Source organism: Halictus rubicundus, chromosome 1 (genome assembly GCF_050948215.1).
Source record: "Halictus rubicundus isolate RS-2024b chromosome 1, iyHalRubi1_principal, whole genome shotgun sequence".
Classification (NCBI taxonomy): domain Eukaryota; kingdom Metazoa; phylum Arthropoda; class Insecta; order Hymenoptera; family Halictidae; genus Halictus; species Halictus rubicundus.
In genome coordinates this window covers 27969945-27992885 of record NC_135149.1, presented here as the reverse complement: position 1 = coordinate 27992885, position 22941 = coordinate 27969945, and the positions used below count along the sequence as shown (strand labels likewise).

The following is a 22941-nucleotide window of genomic DNA, read 5'->3' as shown; positions in this document are numbered from 1 at the left end:
TTTTATCAGAATGAAAATATTGCATTTTTTCTATTTATAGATACTGTGAGTTGTTTCAGTTCGTAAGTTATTTCATTATTTTACTTTATAATGTTATATTTGTATTTCATTTTATGATTCGTGCATCTTCTAATCTTATAGTCACGATTAGAAATTCTTTTATCGTAGACCAGACGCCATGCTGTCCCGAGATATCATTCGATAAAAATTCGGTATAATTAGCTCGAGGGAAAGCTAGTGAATCCTCGAATATTAATGCGATTCGAAAGAGTTATATAATCCACGCGTTGGAGTGAAATTTCTACGAATTATGATATAAGACACTCGGGAGAGGCGGCCGAAAAATACTGTGTTAAGCACATGATTAAACATAGTAAAGCGCTTTAAGTGAAAGTTGTCGAAAATTTTTAGATAAATATCTCTCAATCAATCCTGGGTGATTTTGATCTTTTTCAAAGCTGGAATGTATGCTCCAGATAATCAATCGGCAGAAAGATCGTCTATCGTGTTACATAACAAAATCCCAGTAAACTTATAAATGAAGTTCCCAGGAACATTCTTCAGGAAAATTCTTTTTACGAGGAAGTAACTATTTCTTTTAATTAAGTTACTTTTTAGATTCTTAAAATATAAAGAAACTGGAAAAGTGCAGGCTTACGTTTAACGAGCGACGTATGCATTTTGACCATACCAAAAATAATTGTCACTAACAATAAGCACAATGGAAAGTTTAAAGGTCTGGACAAAGCAGCTTGAAAAATCTGTTCGAAAGAAAATTGATAATTTTTAGGATTGAATTCTTAACATTAGAAATAAAATATATTAGAGAACACTAGCTCGGTGATCCTAAAGCATCAGTACATTGGCAGAATTTTTCAAAAATTAACTATAATAAAATTGCCCAAGCTAAAAATTCCCACTCAATTATCACAATTAATGTAGTTTTTATTCCCTTTATTTTATGAAAATTAAATAAAATTCATTTTGCAATTTCATTCAAATTAATGTAAATATAGCAAATGTATATAGTAAATGTATAGTAATATAGTAAATGTAGCAAAAGAAAATGAGTATAGACTACAACATTTATCATCAAAAAACTAGATTAAATTAAACAGTAAATTAAAAATATCACTCCTAATTTTTATTTTGAGTGTTCAGATAATTTCTGGACTTTTCAATAACTTTTCAATAAATACCATACTTCTTCAAACTCTCTTTTTTTCATCTTACTTTTACAATGGGTTGAAACAATTGATTTCGATCAGCGGATGAAATTAGAAAAATAGATATAATTCGTAATAATTGGGTCAACCTAAAAATTGAAAGATGCGTCAAAACAAATGGCAGATGTCATGAAACATTGATTTTGATCGAAGGCTTCGCAATTTTCCGCTGCAACATAACTTACGGCTGCATTCGCCAATAATTCCCGTTTAAATATTCACTTGTTAAACATTCCCTCATTATCATGGGACAGAGGAAGCATTAAATTGTGCACAGGGAAGAAGCAATAATTTTCGAAGACGCGTCGAAATCGTTCGGTCCGGAGCAGCGTGTGCCATGCACGGATCGCATCGGGTAATCGTTTTTGCGCGCGTGCGCGTGCATGTACATCGACGTGCCCGGTGTTCTCCAACTTTCTAATCGATGCCTGCCATTGTCTCGTTCGTCTCGGATAACTCAATGACCCGTTCCGGTTAATTCGAGCGGCGGTTGCCCGTTTAATTGGCCCGACGTCTATACGCGCGCTCCACGCTTGGAATCTTCGCGTCGCGACCAGGCGGGGTCCTAGAAGACGAAGAGGACGAAGGAAGAGAAGCGGGCTTCTGACACGAGCGACGGTCATCTTACTTTCATTGCTTTCGACGGAAAGCCCGGGCTCTGTCGGGCCGGCTGGCTCTCTGCTCGTTTTCATCGGCGAAAGTGAATGGAACGCGTCCATGTTTCTAATTGGCCCATCGGCATTCGACGCGAGGCGCCGCACGCTTCGTAATCGATATCGCGATGCCAGCCGAGTCGTTCCTCCGCGGTGAACTCGATCGAGCATGTCGCTTTTACCTCCTGGACCTTCCTTCTTCATCGAACTCGAAGAAATATTTTTAAAAATTCTTAATATACCAAGACTCCGTAGATTCGCGATAAGGTAGAGTGACCACGTTACCGACACAAATAGGCGAAACATGGTTTTACGCGCCACGACTTTCCGTCCTTATATGAGAATATTTTTCGCTGGGAAAGGGCTCGTTCGAAAGAGGAAGGTCCAATCTAGCGCGCGCTGGTCGTCAGCTGACGAGATTATGCGGATATTTGGTAATAGAAGCGATAGAAGTAGGCCAAAAATTGACGATGCGCATGCCGTGGAATCCAAGCATTCTTACGCCATTGGACAAGTTTTCTGGATGAAATCGAGAGTAGCGCGCGATAGAAAATATTTCCAGCTACAAATTGAGCTATATTTTGTCTCGATTCTCTGCGAAATGAAGCTAAAAACTTGAAGCACGTTTCTGGCGTCAGAATTCATAATATCGATAATACAGAGCAAAAAGTGTGGCAAGTTTAATCGAAACGTCGGATCTGGACCAAGACTTTGCTGGTGTTCGGAGGAGTTAGGCTTGCCATTTGATGATCGTAATCTTGAAGTTGTTCAGCAGGCTCTAAAGATTTATCTGTGATTGGTTGTATTTTTTTTAGACAGATATAGGCCAAGCAACTTGAAGTTGTTTGAAGAAACTCATTGTAATGGACGTTGTTTCCGATGATTTCCAGGCAAGGCTTGCGTTCTCATGATGATCAGTATCTTGAAGTTGTTTAGCACGTTCTAAAGATTTAGCTATAATCTGCTGTATTTTTTAAATATTTAAGGATTGATGCAGCTTGAACTACTTTGAATAAACTCAACATGGTGGACGTTGATGATGGAAGTATTGCTGACACTTCTCAGGTGCATAGAGGTGCAGCATGAAATTGTTTGTCAAATTTGAATAATTTTGCCGTATCTTGTACCTCTTTAGAATTCCGAGAAAAAAGGACGAAGCACCCCAAGTTGTCTCGGAGAACCCAAATATGGTTGACCTTGACGAAGGACATCGATTCTAATGCTTTTTAGGTACATCGAGCAGTTAGGCTTATGTTCTATGCACCTTGAAGTTGTTTAGTAATTGTAACTGTTGGTTTGAATAATTGTTGTATATTTTATACATTTTTAATGAAAAAGAACGAAACCTCTTAAATTGCCATAAAGGAACCGAAAAGCGGAAGACGATGGGCGTTGTTTGGAACACTTTGCTGATTGATTATTAAGTAAAAAATATAAATAAATCAAGTTCAGTAAATTTCATGTCAGACAAAAGGTTTGTATTTAAACGAAGATTTAAATGGTGGTAAAAGAAAAATGTCGGCGTTGTTTCGGAATAAATACATAGTTTATTTAGCATACATTCATGTGACTATATTACTCGACTCGTGGACAATATATAGGCTGTTGACTCGTGGAACAATAGTAGGAACAGCCGCGACGAGGAGTAGGAAGAACATGTGGAACACACCGAAGAGAAAACACAGAAGAAAATATAGTAGAACGTCCGCGGTAAAGCGATTTTCTCTCGCGTTTTCCGCGTCGTTTGTTTGCATGTCCGAGCGGTAAAACCGGAAATTAAACGTTTATTGTTATCACCTTTCCCCAGCCCCCTGCGATTCCGCGCGAACGGAAACGAAACCCTTCGACATCGTTTCCAAACTAAAAAATAACCCCAAACGAAACAATCGAGCGCCAAGGATACCTGTTGCTCTCGCCGATAATTGGACGCTGGAAAACATTGCTCGGTAACGAAGAAATAAAATGGAAAAGCGATGGAAACCGGCACGCAAAAATTAGGTAACAGCTTGCTGCGGAAGAGGGCGAATTTGTAACGGAGATTAATGTGGAGTTTCAGGGAAATTGAGGAGAAATGGCAACTGAACGGAAAGCAAAAGGTTTGAGAAAAGCAAACACCGAAGGGAGAAAATGTTAGAAACATTTTAGTAAAGTAAATAAAGTTTGAGAAGGGTAAGAACTTCACGACGAAGGAGAAAACACGTCGGAAAAGTGAAAATTTCATGCAACAGGAACTTTCGGACAGATTTTATCGTAACTCGGTGAAGAGTTGGCGGAAGCAACTGCAACGAACAAAACAGAAAAAAATTAATAATTTAAAAAATAAGATGGAATTAAAAAAAGGAATTAAAAGAGTACCGAAAGTCTAGCGAACAATCTTATTTAAAAAAATGCACCGCGGAGAATTTATTTATTTAAAAAAAATTGTGGAAAAATTGTTGATCGACGTTGACAGCGGTAGAATAAATTGCAAATTGATGATAGAGCACAGAGCAAAGGCTCACGGGAGACGTAAAGTTAAGGGGAAAAGGATTTCCCGGTGGGCCGACCAAACGTTGACTTGTGTCACTAGCAGCCGAGGAGACTTTTGCAAAAATAATGACGCCTGTCTTCGACGCGTTGCGAAAACGCGCGTCCGTTCCCGCGGGACGGTTTATCTGGCCGTTAAACTTTCTTGCGAAAAAAACTACAATAAAAATGTTCACGAATTACCTGTACAAGTTGAATCACAATGCACTCTGCTCTTAAATCAATGTAGCAAAACAATGTGGTCGAACAAAATGGGCCATAAACATTTTTTGAGTACAAGCAAAGCAGGATGAACAAAATTACAATTTACTAGATCTCTGCGCACGTAAATAAACAAATATTCTAACACAGTAGATCGATTGTAGATTTTGTGGAATGCAGGATATTCTGATCCCAAAAAATAATAGCTCGTTTCAAAAAACAATTACTAGATTTCTTCGCATGTAAATAAACAAATAACACAGTAAATTTGGCAAACTGGTCGCAGAATATATTGATCCCAAAAAATGCCAATGTATTCGCACAACGAAACCATTTCCCAGTCGTTTTAAATCGTACGCGAAAACACGAGCATAAAACTGAAACCAAGCGACGATTGTCGCAGTCCTACGCACCTCGAATAGCTGTCCAAATGACACTCATTAGCCCTAACAGCGGAAATAGCTTCCATTTAATAATACGGCCGGATAATCAAGTAAAAAGCGGTTCGGTTTATCGTGAAAGCGACAGAAACGTCCAGATGAAATAACAAACTTTTTAGACGATCGGCTGGAAAACACTGCGACAACAACATCGAGAATATAATTTAGGAAAAATGGATTCCGAAGCTTATCTCTTCCTCCTCTACGAGAATAGATTTCTTTTGTTAATGTCGTTACAGTCAAACGTTTTTCTCGTAGATCCTCCCACGCCCCTCTTCCCCTCCGGATTCGTATTGTTTGCGGAAGAATAGTTGCCGAGTCCTCGCAGATGTCTGGAAAAAAAAGAAGATAAAGAGACTTCGAGAGCCGATCATCCACTGGGGAGTCGTTGTCGATGCTTCGAATGGGGCTGCCTCTATTTACCGGTGGTTCTTTTTGCTTTTCGGTTTTCCGCTTTTTCCTGAACCGGTGACAGGCATTGCCACCCTTTCGTCGAAGATTAACCACCCCTGATCGATCGCGGGTCACGCGAGCGATTGGTTTTCAACCGCTTATTAGAACCTTATCGATGCTACATGGTGTCACAATTTGTCGCAATTTCGCAATTCGAGACGTCACGCGATAGGGGATCATTTTTGTAATTCGATAGAAATTAATCGAGCCCGAGGAAATTTACATAATTGCTTGGAATTTGATTGCACGACGTGGTTGATACCCTCGTTAATTTAATTGCATTGTATTCGGACTACGTAATAATAGTTTAACACATTGTTGGCGGGACACGGATAAATCCGTTTTTTTTTTTAGACTAATAGTGGTTTTTCAATGTCACCATCGTCTTTGTGACAGTTCCACACACACATACTTGTTATATCGACATACAATGAATTCTCGAGTCTCTGAAAGGAATACAGTGATTTCTCTATATATGTCGCCAAGTCCTGGATGATAAACGACGCGGAATTATCCCCACTACCGCGGAGAGGCCTCGGTAAACATAACAAGGCTCGAGTATGTCTCCTGGGCGATACGCGACACCGGGTAAAACCTGCGTTGATGACATATATCGAGAAATCACTGTACTATTGTTATTTATACAGTTATTTTAACACTTTGACTGCCAAACTGGAAACCTCAAAAATTCAAAAGTTATTGAATGAGATAAAAATTGAAAAAAATTAAATGTATGATATTGAGTAGTCCTCCAACTTTCTTGCATTTTACAGTTCGCAATCAAATTTGGTACAATGATTATATTAATGTAAAAATTCATTTTAAAACCTGGACAATTAATTCCGTCACCCACATGTGAGTGACATGGTAGTCAACGTGTTAAAGTTATAGCGATTTCTAAAAATGTCGCCCGCGCCGAAATGTCCCGCAAACAACGTGTTAAGAGGACAATGGTATTTTGAAAAATTTGTGGACCTCTTTAAAAAATCCTAGTTGATGAAAACAGTTCGAAAAACTGAGTTGACCGCGTGTCGATAGAAATTTGGAAATGTGCTGCTTGGAATTGTGTTACAGTAATATTATAGTCTGATTGATAGATTTGCATTGGACTTATTAAAACACTAAAATTTTGTGAAATTCTATGGTTTATCTAAGAAGAAAAAAAAATTGTAGGAAATAGGAAGTAACATTGTTCTCTTAAGTCTAACAACTAGTTTGAAGAATCTCCGTAAAATAACAAAATGTTTCGCGAGTTCGAGCAGGTGTTCGATATGAAGTTGTAGTTAAATGGAAGAAAAGGCTTTATTAACTTTCACTCTGAAGTTTTTAATGAGACGCCGCCGCGTACGTTGCTACGCAATTAAACTCGATAAATACCTCGGCGTATATAGAATTATATTTTCTAGGTTAGCAGTGACTTCAACGCTAGAACAAGAACGGGATCGATCCCATTAATAACGAAAGTGAAGACCATCCTAAACCGACTGATATTCTTCATTTACCGATACAAATTGCTCGCCCTTATTAAAAAAATAACATTCTAAATTAACACTGCTCGTGCCTATCTGCACATTCAACATCGAAAATCAACGAAGAATAATCGTTTCGGAAACGATCTATTAGAGATCCTTTGCAATTAATTTTTTTCTTACTCGCTGAAGGTACGAACGAAGGTTCAACGTCGTTTATAAATAATTATATTTACACTAAAGCTACCGAGCACTGGAAGTATCATAGAAATGAAACAATTCAATGTATTTAGAGTTTGCGCGATTTTGTACTGTATGCTTTAACAAATGTATTTAACCATTTCCAGTGGATTTGTAATTTCAAAAATGGTGAAATTAAAAAATTTCGGACCGGTGCTGGTGGATTTAATGTTAAATAATTATAAGTAGACTGCGCACCTTTAGGATTAAAAATACAAATTTTCAGCATTAATTTCGAGAAACGAAAAGCGAATAAAAATTTATTCCTTGTCCCATATTTTTCTGATAATTCAGTATTTAATAATCAGTTTTTAATATAGAATTCCTCTAAGCACGTTAGTTACAAGTACATTAAATCCGCAGTATACTTGTAAGCGTGACAAGAATAATTTCAGGCTGCACTAACTGTTCAACTGTTTTTTATTTCTCTCAATTAAATATTCTGTTTGAAGCCTCACAAGTTAGTCATTTTCTTACTATGTGCTTGTTATAGTTTGCTATGTATCGTTTGATCGATGGGAACTGTTGCTCGTTTTTCTTTTGTAGGTACTTACTGAAGGGCCGATAACCTTATAACAGAAACTCTGGATCGCTGGCATTGTTGGCGTCGAGTTCTCGATCGAGCACGACGTTCCCGGCATGATCCATGAAGCCGAGGTTCCCGCTGAATCGATCCATAGAAGAAACGGATCGACAATTCGAAGACGATCGTTTACCGTACCGACTGCTCAGGTAGAATCGATTCTCTCTGGGCACCATCTCCACGAATTTTGGCAACAGCATGGCTATCTTTTGCGCATCGCCGCTGCGTCCATATCGTGTCCAGATCAGGGAACCTGCGAACCAAAGACAGCACCATTTTTTCAATTAAAAATACTCCTCTGGTGGAAACTATCATTTTAGGAAATTGTATTTGACAAGATAGAGGGAATTGTATTTGAGAAAATTGAGTGAATTTTATTTAGGAAAATAAAGGGAATTGTATTAGAGAAAATTGAGCGAATTGTATTTGACAAAATAGGGGCAATTGTATTTGAGAAAATTGAGTGAATTTTATTTAGGAAAATAGAGGGAATTGTATTAGAGAAAATTGAGCGAATTGTATTTGACAAAATAGGGGCAATTGTATTTGAGAAAATTGAGTGAATTTTATTTAGGAAAATAGAGGGAATTCTTTTTGAGAAAATTGAGCGAATTGTATTTGAGAAAATAGAAGGAATTGTACTTGAGACAATTGAGCGAATTTTATTTGAAAAAATAGAAGGAATTGTATTTGAGAAAATTGAGCGAATTTTATTTGAAAAAATAAAGGGAATTGTATTTGAGAAAATTGAGCGAATTTTATTTAGGAAAATAGAGGGAATTCTTTTTGAGAAAATTGAGTGAATTTTATTTTACAAAATAGGGGGAATTGTATTTGAGAAAATTGAGCGAATTTTATTTAGGAAAATAGAGGGAATTCTTTTTGAGAAAATTGAGTGAATTTTATTTTACAAAATAGGGGGAATTGTATTTGAGAAAATTGAGCGAATTTTATTTGGCAAAATAGGGGGAATTGTATTTGAGAAAATTGAGCGAATTTTATTTAGGAAAATAGAGGGAATTCTTTTTGAGAAAATTGAGTGAATTTTATTTTACAAAATAGGGGGAATTGTATTTGAGAAAATTGAGCGAATTTTATTTAGGAAAATAGAGGGAATTCTTTTTGAGAAAATTGAGTGAATTTTATTTTACAAAATAGGGGGAATTGTATTTGAGAAAATTGAGCGAATTTTATTTGGCAAAATAGGGGGAATTGTATTTGAGAAAATTGAGCAAATTTTATTTGGCAAAATAGGGGGAATTGTATTTGAGAAAATTGTGTGAATTTTATTTAGGAAAATAAAGGGAATTGTATTAGAGAAAATTGAGCGAATTTTATTTGGCAAAATAGGGGGAATTGTATTTGAGAAAATTGAGTGAATTTCATTTAGTAAAATCGACTGAATGTCATTTGGAGAAATCGAACCAATTAACTCTGTCATTAATATATGTCACAAATTATTATAATGATCAAACAATTATTTACATAAAATATTCGTTCATTTAATCCCCAGATATCATTATAATAATCCATAATTTACTTATATGAAATATGCACGTTTGAAAACGTCGTTACTGTTTAACGGAATTGTAAATAAACTTTTTGATGTCTCTATCTACATTTATCGGGAAAAGCAGAAGCGTTCATCGAGGGAACATTAATTAGTATAATTGATGAAGATTGAACCGGAAGGCTCGTTTCGCTGCGTTAAAGGGCGCTCGATTGCACCACAATTTTTAACGCGCTACTAGTAACCATACTGCACCATTTTCATAGCGCTCACAAATGGGTACAACCTAACTGCCACGGGGGGGGGGAGCAGATAAAAGCAAACAGTGTCGAAATTCGCATCTTACGTCCCGAAGAGCAACTCGCGAATAGACGGGCGGTCAACTTGCCGCAGAATATTCCGCATAGTCGCAGAACGGTAAAACCAAACCCTTTGTTATGGTTTCTCGGGAACCGGTAGCTAATTACGCCGATAAATCAGAGCTGAAAGGGCGTGACCGTTGGAGCGACTGCGAATTACACACGCGAGAAGGAAAGTCGATCTTCGAACCGGAAGAGAGGGAACTTCTTTAATTGGAAACTGTCCGCGGATTGTCGCGCGATTACAGAAAAGGGGTTGTCCTGTCCCTCTGTAACGTCGCGTACTGTAGGATCCTGTTCAGATCCGGTTCGCGGAAGAATTCCGTCGACCGGGAACCGGAAACGGGCTAATTGAAGGACACCGTTCCGCGAACCACCGCAATGCTTCTGATTAGAGAACAAATGGCGAAAGTCCGAGCCAACGAAAATTACTGGACAGCATTGTTGCGACCATTTATTATCGAACGCTCGAAACCCGATGAGCGGACACGGGACCTACGCTTATTCGCGAAAATTGGAATTTTGGAAAAAACAATGTGCTCAAGTTGAAAGCTTTAATCCTTGCCAGGGTATAGGGACCCAATTACTGTGGGAGTACCAATTACCGTGCCTATATTAATTATACTTATTTTTGAAGCATAATGAATATTAAAAAACAGATATATAAAATATATGTTAAATGATTTTAATGGAGACAAAAATTACTATATTTTTTAATATTTATTATGCTTTCAAAATAAGTGTAATTAATATAGGAACAGTAATTGGGTCCCTTACCCTACCTACAGGAATGGCTGATTTGTTTGATCTCATTTTTAATTGTTCATAACGCTGATTTTTATCAATGATTTAAACTGACTACTAGAAAATTGGAATCTAAGTGGAACTTGATAATGACTGCATCAAAAAGAGTCTTTTCTTTCAATAAAAATGTCTAATGAAAATGTTGCCCAAATTTTGTTGCAATTAAGTAATTAATTAAGGGCCATAACAATACCGATTCGCATTGTTCTTGGTTTTTTATACGAACCATTAACGCAGAAAATCAAATTTTATTTCAATCTGCAGTGTAATTACAATTATGAATCCTTCCATCGCTTTCAGCTGATCGAAGATGTAAAAATATATATGGAATAAAGAAGTAATTGGACAATCGATCGTGCTATACTTTCCAATAAATAAAATGTATAAAATTCGTTTAAAAGCTCATCCCAATCGGGACCAGGTCCGAGATTGTACCCACGGGCAGATTTACTTTTAATTGCATAAACCGTGGAAATATGTATGTTTGGTTCCTCAACAAAGGAGGGTTTGTACTCCATTTCGTCCCACATGCTGTGTCAATTAGTGGAATGAAACTTTTTTATACCCTTTTTTTTTGCCTTTTGGCCGCGTCGTCAATCGCTCGGGGGATGACTCTTCTACGAAGCGTCGCAATTGTGAAACGCCCCCAACAATTGAAACAACTCCCGACAAAAGGCCAAAAATAAATGACTCGGACCCAGTAAAAATTTTAATTAATTCTTTGACAAGAAACAACAGAAAAGATTTCACAAAAAGCAAAAATATCACGCACACCAATCCAAATCCGAGGATTATTTGAACAATAAAATTGATTTCGCTGAATACTTCATCGTTTGGAATTGTTATATTTCAAACAGAAGTTACCAAAATCCAATTTATTCTAACTGATTGAAAACTAATTTTACTATAGTGAGTGTACCAAATTATTTCAGTGGCTACGAAACGCTGGAGGGTTGATGCAGCAATAATAAATGTAGTGGTGTCATTATTTCAAATAAAATTCGCCCACGCCAAATTGTAGTTTATTCTAACCAATTAAAAATTAATGTTTCTGCTGCTGTGGAAAATGTACCAAATTAGTTTAGCGCTTACAAACTGCAGAAGGGTTGAAATGAGAAATAAACAATTTAACGGAACACGGTGGAAAGTCTGCTAATCGAATTGTTAAAATTATGGAAAAATTGGATTCCACCAGTTAATTATGAAGTGATCGATTCGAGTCCTCACGACAAGCAGTGGTGCTGTTCGATAAAAGTAGCTTTTAACGGTTTTCGAGAAAAGTGAACGAATGATACATCCACGGTGTTAGTGAGTTAGAACAGTGATTAAACAATTAACAAACCAGTGAACAATTAGAACAATTAGAATCATTAGAACAATTAGAACAATTGGAAAATTTAACATAAGTTAATAGTCAATTAGTTAATTCGTGAAAAACAATTAGAACAATAAAGTGAGTAAAACCAAGGGGAAAAATAATTTAGGCAAGGGGGTACAGCTCCCTGCTTAATAAAATAAAATTAATAAATGAAGGACTAGAAAGACTAGAATGGAAGTGCGAGAAAATTAGACTTAATTAACCAATAAATAAATAAATTAGATCAAGTAATTAAAATTTATTAACTAATCTAACAATTAGAAGTAGAAATTAGGGAAAGTAATTAATTAAGAAAATAAATTAATAATGAAATAACAGGGTTAATAAGAATAAGAATTAGTACAGTCAATTAGCCATAACAGTGTAGCATAGTTAATTTAGAAGTATCTAGAATTAAAATGGAATAGTTAAAATGGTAAGAAATTGATTGATTAGTTTAGTCTAAGTGAATAGGTTAAAAAATGTTTTCTGCGTAAATATTATGTCAAATTAGATGAGATTAAAATAAACCAGTTAAGTAGAATAAACAAATAGAATAAGCATAGGTAGGAAAAGTTAGTAGTAAATGTAGTAATATTATATGAATAACGCGATAAGATAGGCTACTAGTGAGGACCAGTTAATTATGAAGGTGAGAAGCTGTAAATCAGAGGAGTCTCGTGACTTACCCGCACGTGGTTCATGTCGTTTGCCGTACCGGGTGGGAATGTGGAAACCCTCCGCAGAGGCCAGAAGGATTAAAACCGCACACGCGATCCACACACACGTCACGAACTCAACGCTCCTGAAGCACAGCACCGACTGAACCTTTCTACTTCGGGGTAGCATCCTCCTACCTGCAGAAACCGAAATGTCCAAATATTTTCACCATTTTGACCGCCATCTTCCCACAGGCTCAACCCCTGAACCCACATAATTGGTCCCCATGCACGTCTCTTGTTTTCCATATGCTTCAGAAGTACTCTTTCATCTTCATTTTCCTAGCAACCCCTCACTGGACCATCTCATTCGTACTTAATCATTTATACCGCCTGCTTGCAATTTATTTTACCAGCAACCCTCAAAAATTCATATAATCGCTTTCCACGCATCTTCTGCTTACAATTTTTTCTTACCCCCCCCCCCCCCCCACCCCCCCAATTCCTCAAAAATCTACACAATTTATCTCTATACTCGACTCTTTCATTACATATGTTGGGGAATTTTTTTAGTCCTCATTCAGCTAGCAACCCTTAAATGGACTTTTTATTTCATATTTTAATTATTTTGACCACCTGGTTACAATTTTTTCTTACCCCCCAATTCCTCAAAAGTCAACACAATTTATCCCCATACTCCACTCTTTCATTCCATATGTTGGGGAATTTTTTTAGTCCTCATTCAGCTAGCAACCCTTAAATGGACTTTTTATTTCATATTTTAATTATTTTGACCACCTGGTTACAATTTTTTCTTACCCCCCAATTCCTCAAAAGACAACACAATTTATCCCCATACTCCACTCTTTCATTCCATATGTTGGGGAATTTTTTTAGTCCTCATTTAGGCTAGCAACCCTTAACTGAACTTTCTATTTGACACTCAATTATTTTTAATTCATGAGTCTTCTGTACCACATGGCTGAGAAGCCTCCTTTATTCCTCATTCAGCTAGCAACCCTTAAATGGACTTTCTATTTCATATTTGGTGATTTTACCAACCGGTTACAATTTTTTCTTACCCCCAATCCTCAAAAATTTCACAAGTCTAAGAAACTATTTTTAGTCCTCGTTTAGACTAGAAACCCTTAACTGAACTTTCTATTCTACACTCAATTATTTTTAATTCCCCGTTGCACTTTATTCTTATAATACCAACCCCCAAAAATTCACATAATATTTCTGCATACATGAGTCTCCTGCGCCACATGGCTGAGAAGCTTCCTTTATTCCTAATTCAGCTAGCAACCCTTAAATGGGCTTTTTATTTTACACTCAATTATTTTTCTCATCCCGAATCCTCAAAAATCTACATAATTGATCCCATTGCACAACTCTTCTATTCCCCACAGTTGAACAGTTTTCTCTCATTCCTCATTTAGCTAGCAACCCTTAAAAACACTTTCTATTTTATACTCGATCATTTTCATCGCATATCATCTTTACCGACCTCCAATCCTCCAAAATTCTTATAATTGGCCCCTCATGCAAATAACAGTGAATAAATACAGTTACTAAAAAATTGATTTAACCGTCCGCGAACCAGGTGGGGTGAAATTAACAGCGGTTTTAACAACTGTTTATTTAGATCTGGTGTTACTATAAAATCGGCGAAACACAAATTCTAAAGTGCGTTTGTATTAAAATTTGTAGACGGATAACAATTGGGACAAAACTAACCGCGCACGTTTCAGGCTGTGACATTTATTCACCTGGTTCGCGGAGGGAAGCTTCGTTCATATTCGAGGAAGCCTGGACCGTTCACGGTCGCGCGAAACATCAATGTTACAACAAACTAAGTCGACAATTTCCAGATATTTACCACTTAAAACCACCGTCGAACGTTTCTCGAGCCTCGACATCGCGATTTTCTCAGCGATTCTTTCCACCGGAAACGTCTTCTTCGACTCTGGAAACTCGGAGACGTTCGAAACGACCCTCGAAAACGGTAATTTGCTCTCTGTCCTTCTCAAACCCGGCCGACTGGAAGGAAATCAAGCGTAGATCATCGATCGTAGCACTCTCGTCTAGAAAATCGCTTGCAGCTGCTCGTTAGCCCGTCTGTTACCTGTTGCCTTATCCTTATCCAGTTGATTCCCACGTTCTCACAGTCACGAAAAACTCCGGCGAGCAACGGTGACTATTTTGTCAGGAAAAAAGAGATTCTTCACCGGGGGTGAAAGAAAAATGGAAACCGGAACACGCGGTAGATTGCCCCGAAATTCGGCGGATCTTGTTTTCTCGAGGAAGACTCCCGGAACCGGCGATCAAGCAACACGTAAGAGCGACTGCGATGTAGCATGATCCGTGAAACGGTTTATATAGTCGCGCCCAACCACCCACGAAGTGTTCGGACACCCCTAACGGCGACCAATCGCGTGCCGGCTCGCCGTGCCCTCTCCTCGTTGATTCTCGATTATTTTACCTCTTGCCGCCGTTTTTTTTACCGCCCCCAAAAAGAATTAGGCGCCCGGGATGCATCGGTGAAGTTATTTCCGTTTCATCGATCTCGGACCCTACGACATCGTAATGGCCGCCCGAGAATCCTACCCATTAATTCCACTATTTCTGATTTAACAATATAAATATAAACATACAAATTATATTTATATCTACATTTAATATCGATTCTAGGCTGCGGATCTTTATGCAAAATAAAAATTGTACATCGTTGAATATAAATTCTCGGTGTTGACATTAGGACTGAAGGAAGTTGATTTTAAATGCAAGGGGTTAAATAGGGTAAAATGGGGTAGAAATAATTTAGTTTTAAAGTCGCTTGCTAAAAATTGTCCCATCGAGGTGCTTCGCTCTTCGTTGTTAATTTGTTGCTAATGTCTCTCTCGATTGTCGGAAGTATTTCTCCTGGTCCCTCTGACGAACCTAATCGCAGTGGGGCAGCGCGTCCTCTTGAACGACCGTCAATGTGGAAAATTTTAAGACGCAGCTGCTCGGCGACCTAACTAGCCATTGAATTTTTCACAAAGCTCCGCAATTATTGCAACTTGCAAGACGCGTTTAATCAAGCTGCAGAGGTCAGACACCGGTTAAAGGTGATTGCTTTCTTTATTACCTGAAAAACAACCCTCTGCGTGCGAAACAACGTGTTTTCATACTCTCGGAATTCTCGACACTAACCCCTGCATCGATACAATGATCAATGCAGTTAATTTTGAAATTTTTATTCGTATTTAATCTGTATTTAATTCATAATTTGTAACTTCGGGGAATCGAAACGTTCGGGTCATAGAATTTTAAGTTCCTCTCAACAGGAAAATGTAAACTATTTTAGACACAAATTGAAAGTAGGCAGCCAAATGGCTGAGTATAACTTGAGGGTGCATTTTACGAGTATTGATTGCCCGCGGAAATGGTAAAGAAAAAAGAATCGGAGAAAGGGGCGGTCGAGGAGGAACAATTTTTAAAAATTCCTTAACAACGCGATCGCGGGGCAATGTGTTCGATTTCTCACGGGTTAACAGCGGTCCCGATCGGGAATTTACCGAGTGCGGAGCTCGTAAAAGACTACCGCATAAAAAGCAAATGGCGATCAAAAGGAAATCTTCCGGAAAACGAATGCTTGTTATTTACTGACTGTCGTCACCGTAATCCGACTGGCCTAGAAACCATTCTCGCTGGGCAGTTCGCGCGATCTGAGAGATGGACTCGCACCTGGCTGCAGAGATAACAATATTTTCAAAAATTTACACTGCGCAGAAAACAAAACTGGTGTAACAAACCTTCCGAGACCATAGTTGCAACCACTTTGACAATATTGAATCCACAGTTGGAACTTCTCGAGAGAGTGCGCCAAATCTGAAGCATAAAGCAGTGTTCCTGTTGAACGAAACAGCTTGAAAATTCTCTTTAGCGATTAGAAAGGTCCGAACGAACAGTAAATAATTTTTTAACAACTTTTTATCGAGGGAAAGTTGCAACATTCGAAAATTTTCTGACTTCAAGATTCGTCATCCCCATTGTTAAAGGTCTTATACAGAATAAAACTTTATAAGCAATTATAAAGCAATGAAACGATTGGAAATTTATGCCAGAACGTTCTGAGAACAGTAAATAATTTTTTGATAATTTTTATTGCAGGGGAATAGCATCTGCTGACCATTTTTTACTTGCAGCTCCAATCTCCTCATTGTTGGAAGTTCTGGCCAGAGTTGAAATTCATAAATAATTATAAACGCTATCGGAATGTGTTGGAATTAACTGGTAATGGATGTTAGAAGGTCCATAGAGCAGTAAATAATTTTTTGACAATTTTTTATTCAGAAGGAGCAGCATTCATTTCAAATTTTTAGACTTACGTCCTACGTCTCCAGCTTTTGGAAGTTTTAGGCAGAGTTGAAATTCATAAATAATTATAAACACTATCGGAATGTGTCGGAATGAACTGATAATGGATCTTAGAAGGTCCATAGAGCAGTAAATAATTTTTTGACAATTTTTTATTCAGAAGGAGCAGCATTTATCTCAAATTTTTAGACTTACGTCCTACATCTCCATCTTTTGGAAGTTCTAGCCAGAGTTGAAATTCATAAATAATTATAAACGCTATCGGAATGTGTTGGAAATGAACTGATAATATATTTCAGAAGTGCATTCTCGATTCTAGGAGGTAGCTGGGGCGCATCGGACATTTACGTGGTATTGCCTGAAGAATCACCGAAAAGCTGACTTGACGAATTAGAGAGTCGCAGCCGTCGGACAGCATCCGGCCACGTTTCCGGTCTTGTCCTGCTCGATTAGAGCTCATCTGCTCGGACCTAACCCAGACGTTCTCGGACACCTAGCCCGTATCTCCCATCGCCTCGGTCTCAGCTTCTGTAAATGGAATTCTCGGTGATCAGAGCGCGTTTCCATCCGAGAGAAGAAACTCGCCGCGACACTTGTTGCGCGCCTTCGATCGCTCCGGATAACACCCTAACCCAGAACCCGGCTAAAAAGGGGCGCAGCCAAGCCAAGCTCTGTAATTAATCATGTTGATCTCGAGATCCCGCGCGGGACCTGTAAAAACAAGAAAAATTTTTTCTGGAGCGAATCCTGAACCAAAGGGTGGCCTCTTATCAGATAACTGGAGATAATTGAATCTAGATATAAAAAATCACTGTACCTTAGAAATATTTAATCAGTATACACAGCGGCAAGTTGAATCACGATTGTACAGACTCCTCGTGGGCGTAGAAGTTTTTAGAGAAATTTAATTTCTGAGAAAAACCCCTGTATCCTGATTGACCATCGTTAATATTAAAATTAAAAGTTTGTATTAAAAGTTTACGAACAGTGAGTGAATGCAGAAATTAACTTCTTTAACGTACCTGGCAAATTTTTAAACATATTATGTTTTGTTTTCATTTGAGATGTGGAACAGAGTAATTTTACCATTTTAGAATTGAGGGGGTTGCGATTTGATTCGCAACACGTTCTTTGTCGAACCGGTTAATTAAAAGTTAAGCATACCACCGTGTTGATTACGATTCCATGCGAGATGAAGTTCCACAATTCTTGATCTCTGCAAGCGGAAACTTTGCAACAGAAATTTTTGGGGGATTGTTTTAAGTCTTGCCTCCTCGGTCCCATTAATCGTCGGGCCGGCTCCGCTAATCAATCACCTTTGCCTTTTTTTTAATGAGACCTCCCCGAGACCCGCTTACTTCCTGCTGATCTTGTCGAGCTCTTCCGCTTGGAAAACTCCCAGTAATTGTTTAAAGCTCGTCGAAACGATTTCCCGGCGAGAAGTTAATTGCAAATCCTGCTGAAATTCGGTGTCACCAGCGCAATTGTGTAACCATCGGCCGAAAGCGGGATCGATTCCCCGTAACACGCGAACCATTAAATCGCGGGAATAATGGAAATTTCACTTCCCCGAAAGTGTTCCTACCGGTTTTAAGAAAAACCACCTCACCTCGCGCACCTTTCTCTGCGAAACCATTTACGGCCGTGACTCTGAACGCTGAATCTGCAAGAATCCGGCCTTTTTTTTATTGCAAATTCGCGGCTAGGCTCACTCGCGAATCCCCTGTTTCCACGTTGCGTGCCGATCTCACATTCTCCTCCCTCAACAGAATTTTTTTTTTTAATTTAAGCTCTTTGGACTCTTAAATGAGTCAATTTCGCTTTACAATTTTGGAGTTACAATGCTACGGAGAAGAAAAAAGAAAACAGACTTTTTAGAAATTAAGAGTACCAGTGAGACATTAGGTTCCGCTATAAACATATCAGCATTTAGGGGTAGTTGGTAGCCCATTTCATCCAGAGATTTCAACAGAATTCACGGGTGGTAAAAAATAGAAATGGAGACTTCAGCTGCATTCAGAATGCATATGTGCATTAATTAATAATCCTTTGATGAATTAATCATCTCGAGTTTCCGCATTGTGCGTCGATCATCCGCCATTTTTCCCTTTGAACTTCTGGAAGAGAATTCACAGGTGTTAGAAAATAGAATTGTAGACTTCAGTTGCATTTGGAGTGAAAATAACAATTGGAAATTGATTGTCAAATTAATGAAAAATCAAATTCAGTTTCGCGATTAAAAACTGAAGGTAAAGGTGAGGTGAAGGATGTGTGGTTTTGTTAAGATTGAAAAGAAAAATATTCATAATTGCATCAGCGACTGCGTCTCCTTCGATTTTTCGAAAGTTCACCTAAAAGCAAGCCCCCAGAGACACGATCGTTAAAGTTCGCGAACGAAATTCGCGATTTCCTGGCAGAGCAAACGCGTGAATTTTCCTTCGAGTTGTAATTTGCGATTTTCATGCCCCGAAAGTGTCGTCATTCCTGTTTAAAAAATCAATTTTTAGGGGAGCAATTCTAATAAAGAATATTTTCTAGGGCCTATCAACCCAATCCTAATTTATCAATTCACTGCTAAGAACAATTGTTAACATCTCGAAAACGAGAAAAATACAACGCTGACATTTTAAATAATATTTCACGGAAAATTAATATTTCATCCAAGAGAAAAAGATTCCCGCTTCTCGGAAAACGCATTGTTTAAAATGTCAACGTTACATTTTGTCCTTTTTAGATGTGTCAATAAGTTGTGTTGTAATATGAATTTTTAATACGATAATATAAATGTATCGGACACGATGTAACAAAGTACAACAAAGTCCATAAAAACGTTTTCATAGGAAATTACTGAATTGACTTCTTTATTTAAACACATACTAGAATGAAAATCGTTCAAAGTTTAATTAAATTCGTTTACGTGGAATCAAACGGTAATTCGCTCACTTTGTTAAAAGTTAAAAGGAAATATGCTTCACAGTAATTTCAAAAGAATTTAACAATCCCGTTAACTGCGCACAGGTTGACGGAGATTAAACGGGAAATTGCTATAAAATCTAAAATGAAATTATAGGATAACAATGAAGATTGAAATCATCGACGTCTGTTAGAATTGGTCACATTTTAAAACAAAATCGGGGAACGTGATCTGCAATGTTTAAACGGGTTATAAACATTTGTTGTTCTCGGTATTATTCACCCAAATATTTGCAAGTACAAGCATGCTGAAAGACCTGTGTAGGTCAACGATGGTGGACTCTGGAGAGCCTACGTAGGTCGCTAATGAATTCTGATGATCCCAGGAGGACCCTGATGGATCTATGCAGGCACACCTACGTCCTTTCCCTAGATCTCTTCCTCGCTCCCTTCCCCTAGATCCCCTCCACGCCTTCTCTTCCCTAAATCCTCTCGTCGCCTTCATTCCTGTAATTCCCCTCCCACCCCTGCTATAGACCCTCATCCCTTTCCCTAGATCCCCTTCCACACCTTCACGTCCCTAAATTCTCCCATCCCTTCCCTACATCCCCATCTCTCCATCCCACCCCTAGATTCTCCCTTTCTCTCCAAAGATTCCTTCCTTACCGACCACCCCTACCTCCTAATCATCCACTCCCTTTCCCAAATTCTCATCTTCTCTTCCACAGATCCTCAGTCTCGTACATCTCACTAGTTAACTGTTCCATTTGTTTACAGGGCACCGTAAAATCACTGATTTTTACTAATGTTAGTCTTTTAGATTGTTTCTCGCGAGGAAGAAGATGGTGGCTCCACCTAACAACACATGACGGTACTGGTCAGTTGAATATCCTGTAACAGATGGCAGTACAAGTCTGATTAGAAACTTTCTAACTAAATTAAAAAAGAAATAAATATTAATTATAAACGTTGATACTGACAAATAATGCGCAGTATATCTTTGCTCGAACTTCGAATCGGACACAACAACATAAAAGTCTCTTCTCGTATTAGATAATATTTTTTCAGATAGCCGCAATGGATTGAACAATTATTTCGTCTGCTGTGTTCCGGTGGTGGAACGTTAACCAGAATGAATATCAAAGTGTTAAATAGAATTTCTCGGTGTGCACGCTTTGGCGTTTCTAGATGTCAAACCGTAAGTGATCTCGATTATTGAAACGTTGTCTTAACAAGAAATTGTTTTCGTCAACAATTTTATCAAATTATTCATGAGACTGAGCTCACTGTTAGGTTATGTGCATTGCAGTGTTTTCGCAGCATTCTCACCGAATGTTCTTTTATTTTAGGTGGGATACTCTACCAAACAGAAAGAAGATACGGAAATTCCGACGAATGAACTAAGACAATATTACAGTGCAAACGACCAAACTCGTAACGGAGTTATATACGATAATAAGCCTTTCAAATACACATGCGAAGCTGGAAAAACATATTCGTGGTGCCTGTGTGGTCAAAGTCATTCGCAGCCTTTCTGTGACGGCACTCATAAAAATATCTATTTAAAAATTAAACAGAGACCCATACTTTTTAAGGTCAAAGAAACTAAGGATTATTGGTTATGCAATTGTAAACAAACATCCAATAGACCTTTCTGCGATGGGACACATTTGAACCCAGACATACAGGCTAAACCAAGCAAATAAATAGTCAATGAAAATTTTATGTTATCAAATAACTAATTCATAGGATCTATTCAATAAAGTTTTTATTAATAGCAAAATGTTCAATTAACTCTTTCCCCATTCCTTAAGAATTCAAGTCATTCAATTAGGTAACTATTGAAAATCGTTCTCTCACAAATGATATTTTCTATATTTCATCGAAATGTATTTAGAAAAAAACAGTTAAATTACGTAATCATGAAGAAACTTTAGTTCATTGTTATTACAATAATGGTGAACTTCTTATGCTAATAATTTACATTGCATATTTTAGATCGTGTTTTTATTTTAATCGTTATTTAAATTTTGATGATGAAATGGAAAATTTATTTAAAAACCGCAGTGACATCTAAAGAAAAATGTTGGAACTACCAGGTAACATTTAATGCTATATTCCTCTCACTAGATGGCGTATATATAACGTTCCCGGTTATTATTTCGTTATAATAAAAACTGAATGTTAAATTTAATTCCAAATTATAATCGCAATTTAAGATTATTCGATATTTCTCCTATAAATATCCTTTATAAATTAAAAGAGATACTTTTTTTATACATTTAAGCACAGACGAGGTATAGGAGTAGACCAATCACCATATGGGGTTTCGTGTCCCACATGTAAACAACTGGTTTTCTTACGCCCTCTGCGCTGACGAACGATAAATGTTGGAACTAGATCCACATTTATGATCAAATCGCGTCAAATACAAATGATTGACGAGTTATGTCACCGACGAGGTATATATAAAGACTGCCAGCCCCCGTGTTAAACTGCGAGTCTCAAAGTGGGTCCCAGGTAGGTGCTGGGATCGGTCGGTAACGGCCCCAATGTCGAGATACTCTCGTCGGTTGTGGAACTAAGAACGTGGAACTATCACTGATCTCAAATACCAACATCGCTAAACATGCTGCGCTCGCTACCTAAATAGAACATTTGCTCGTGAATTACGGAAGAAACGTCAGTGACATAGGCAATAAATAACGTATAATGCGTAGAATGAAAATAATTGTTTTTTATTGTATAATTTCATTACACTCTGATTGCCTTCTTATTTTCCATATTGTTCACCATTGTAATCATTATTTTATAATCGATAGTTTATAGGTGAAATTAATTAATTTGGAAATTATTGCGATATTTATAAAATAATGATTATTCAATAAAATATATTCTGTAATAGTTATAGAATTAAAAAAAAGAATAAATACAATATACAAGTAATGACAAAATTCAATCGTTCTTATTGTGATCCGTAGTAACAAACAGAAAATTAATTTTTTTACTTATTTATCCGACAATACCACTTCTAATGCTCGACTGCATTGACTGCAATTATTCAAGTAGAGGTAGTAACGAAATAAAATTGTTAAGTAATGAAACTATCTTTCGACGGCTCTTATCCATATAATGCTATTTGGAGGCAGTATCTTTGCTATTTGTACAAACACACAGATACAC

General features: G+C 37.6%; 2 protein-coding genes and 1 long non-coding RNA gene across 4 annotated transcripts; 1 reads left to right on the top strand and 2 right to left on the bottom strand.

The window, feature by feature from the left end:
* Window positions 1-3415: 3415 nt before the first annotated feature.
* On the bottom strand, window positions 3416-14970 carry LOC143361091 (uncharacterized). The gene is made up of 5 exons (XM_076800391.1): window positions 14609-14970; window positions 14363-14523; window positions 12511-12678; window positions 7763-8044; window positions 3416-5378 (listed from the first exon to the last, which is right to left on the bottom strand). The coding sequence occupies exons 2-4, from the start codon at window positions 14400-14402 to the stop codon at window positions 7779-7781; spliced, it is 474 nt and encodes a 157-aa protein (XP_076656506.1). The 5' UTR covers window positions 14403-14523; window positions 14609-14970; the 3' UTR covers window positions 3416-5378; window positions 7763-7778.
* Window positions 14971-17885: 2915 nt separating this feature from the next.
* On the bottom strand, window positions 17886-19499 carry LOC143360971 (uncharacterized). 2 transcript variants are annotated; one of them, XR_013083391.1, is made up of 3 exons: window positions 18737-19499; window positions 18455-18606; window positions 17886-18301 (listed from the first exon to the last, which is right to left on the bottom strand). It is a non-coding gene; the product is annotated as an uncharacterized LOC143360971 (long non-coding RNA). The 2 variants fall into 2 exon arrangements; XR_013083393.1 differs by having other exon boundaries at window positions 18464-18606.
* A 1179-nt stretch (window positions 19500-20678) lies between these two features.
* On the top strand, window positions 20679-21541 carry LOC143360901 (uncharacterized). The gene is made up of 2 exons (XM_076800122.1): window positions 20679-20956; window positions 21108-21541. The coding sequence occupies exons 1-2, from the start codon at window positions 20891-20893 to the stop codon at window positions 21462-21464; spliced, it is 423 nt and encodes a 140-aa protein (XP_076656237.1). The 5' UTR covers window positions 20679-20890; the 3' UTR covers window positions 21465-21541.
* Window positions 21542-22941: the final 1400 nt, after the last annotated feature.

Coding starts and splice junctions, on each gene's coding strand:
- LOC143360901 (XM_076800122.1), top strand. CDS start 20,891: ATGAATATCAAAGTGTTAAATAGAATTTCTCGGTGTGCACGCTTTGGC. Junction 20,957..21,107: donor GCGTTTCTAGATGTCAAACC/GTAAGTGATCTC, acceptor CTTTTATTTTAG/GTGGGATACTCTACCAAACA.
- LOC143361091 (XM_076800391.1), bottom strand. CDS start 14,402: ATGTCGAGGCTCGAGAAACGTTCGACGGTGGTTTTAAGTG. Junction 12,679..14,362: donor TTCGACGGTGGTTTTAAGTG/GTAAATATCTGG, acceptor CGGTTTCTGCAG/GTAGGAGGATGCTACCCCGA. Junction 8,045..12,510: donor ACGACATGAACCACGTGCGG/GTAAGTCACGAG, acceptor TTTGGTTCGCAG/GTTCCCTGATCTGGACACGA.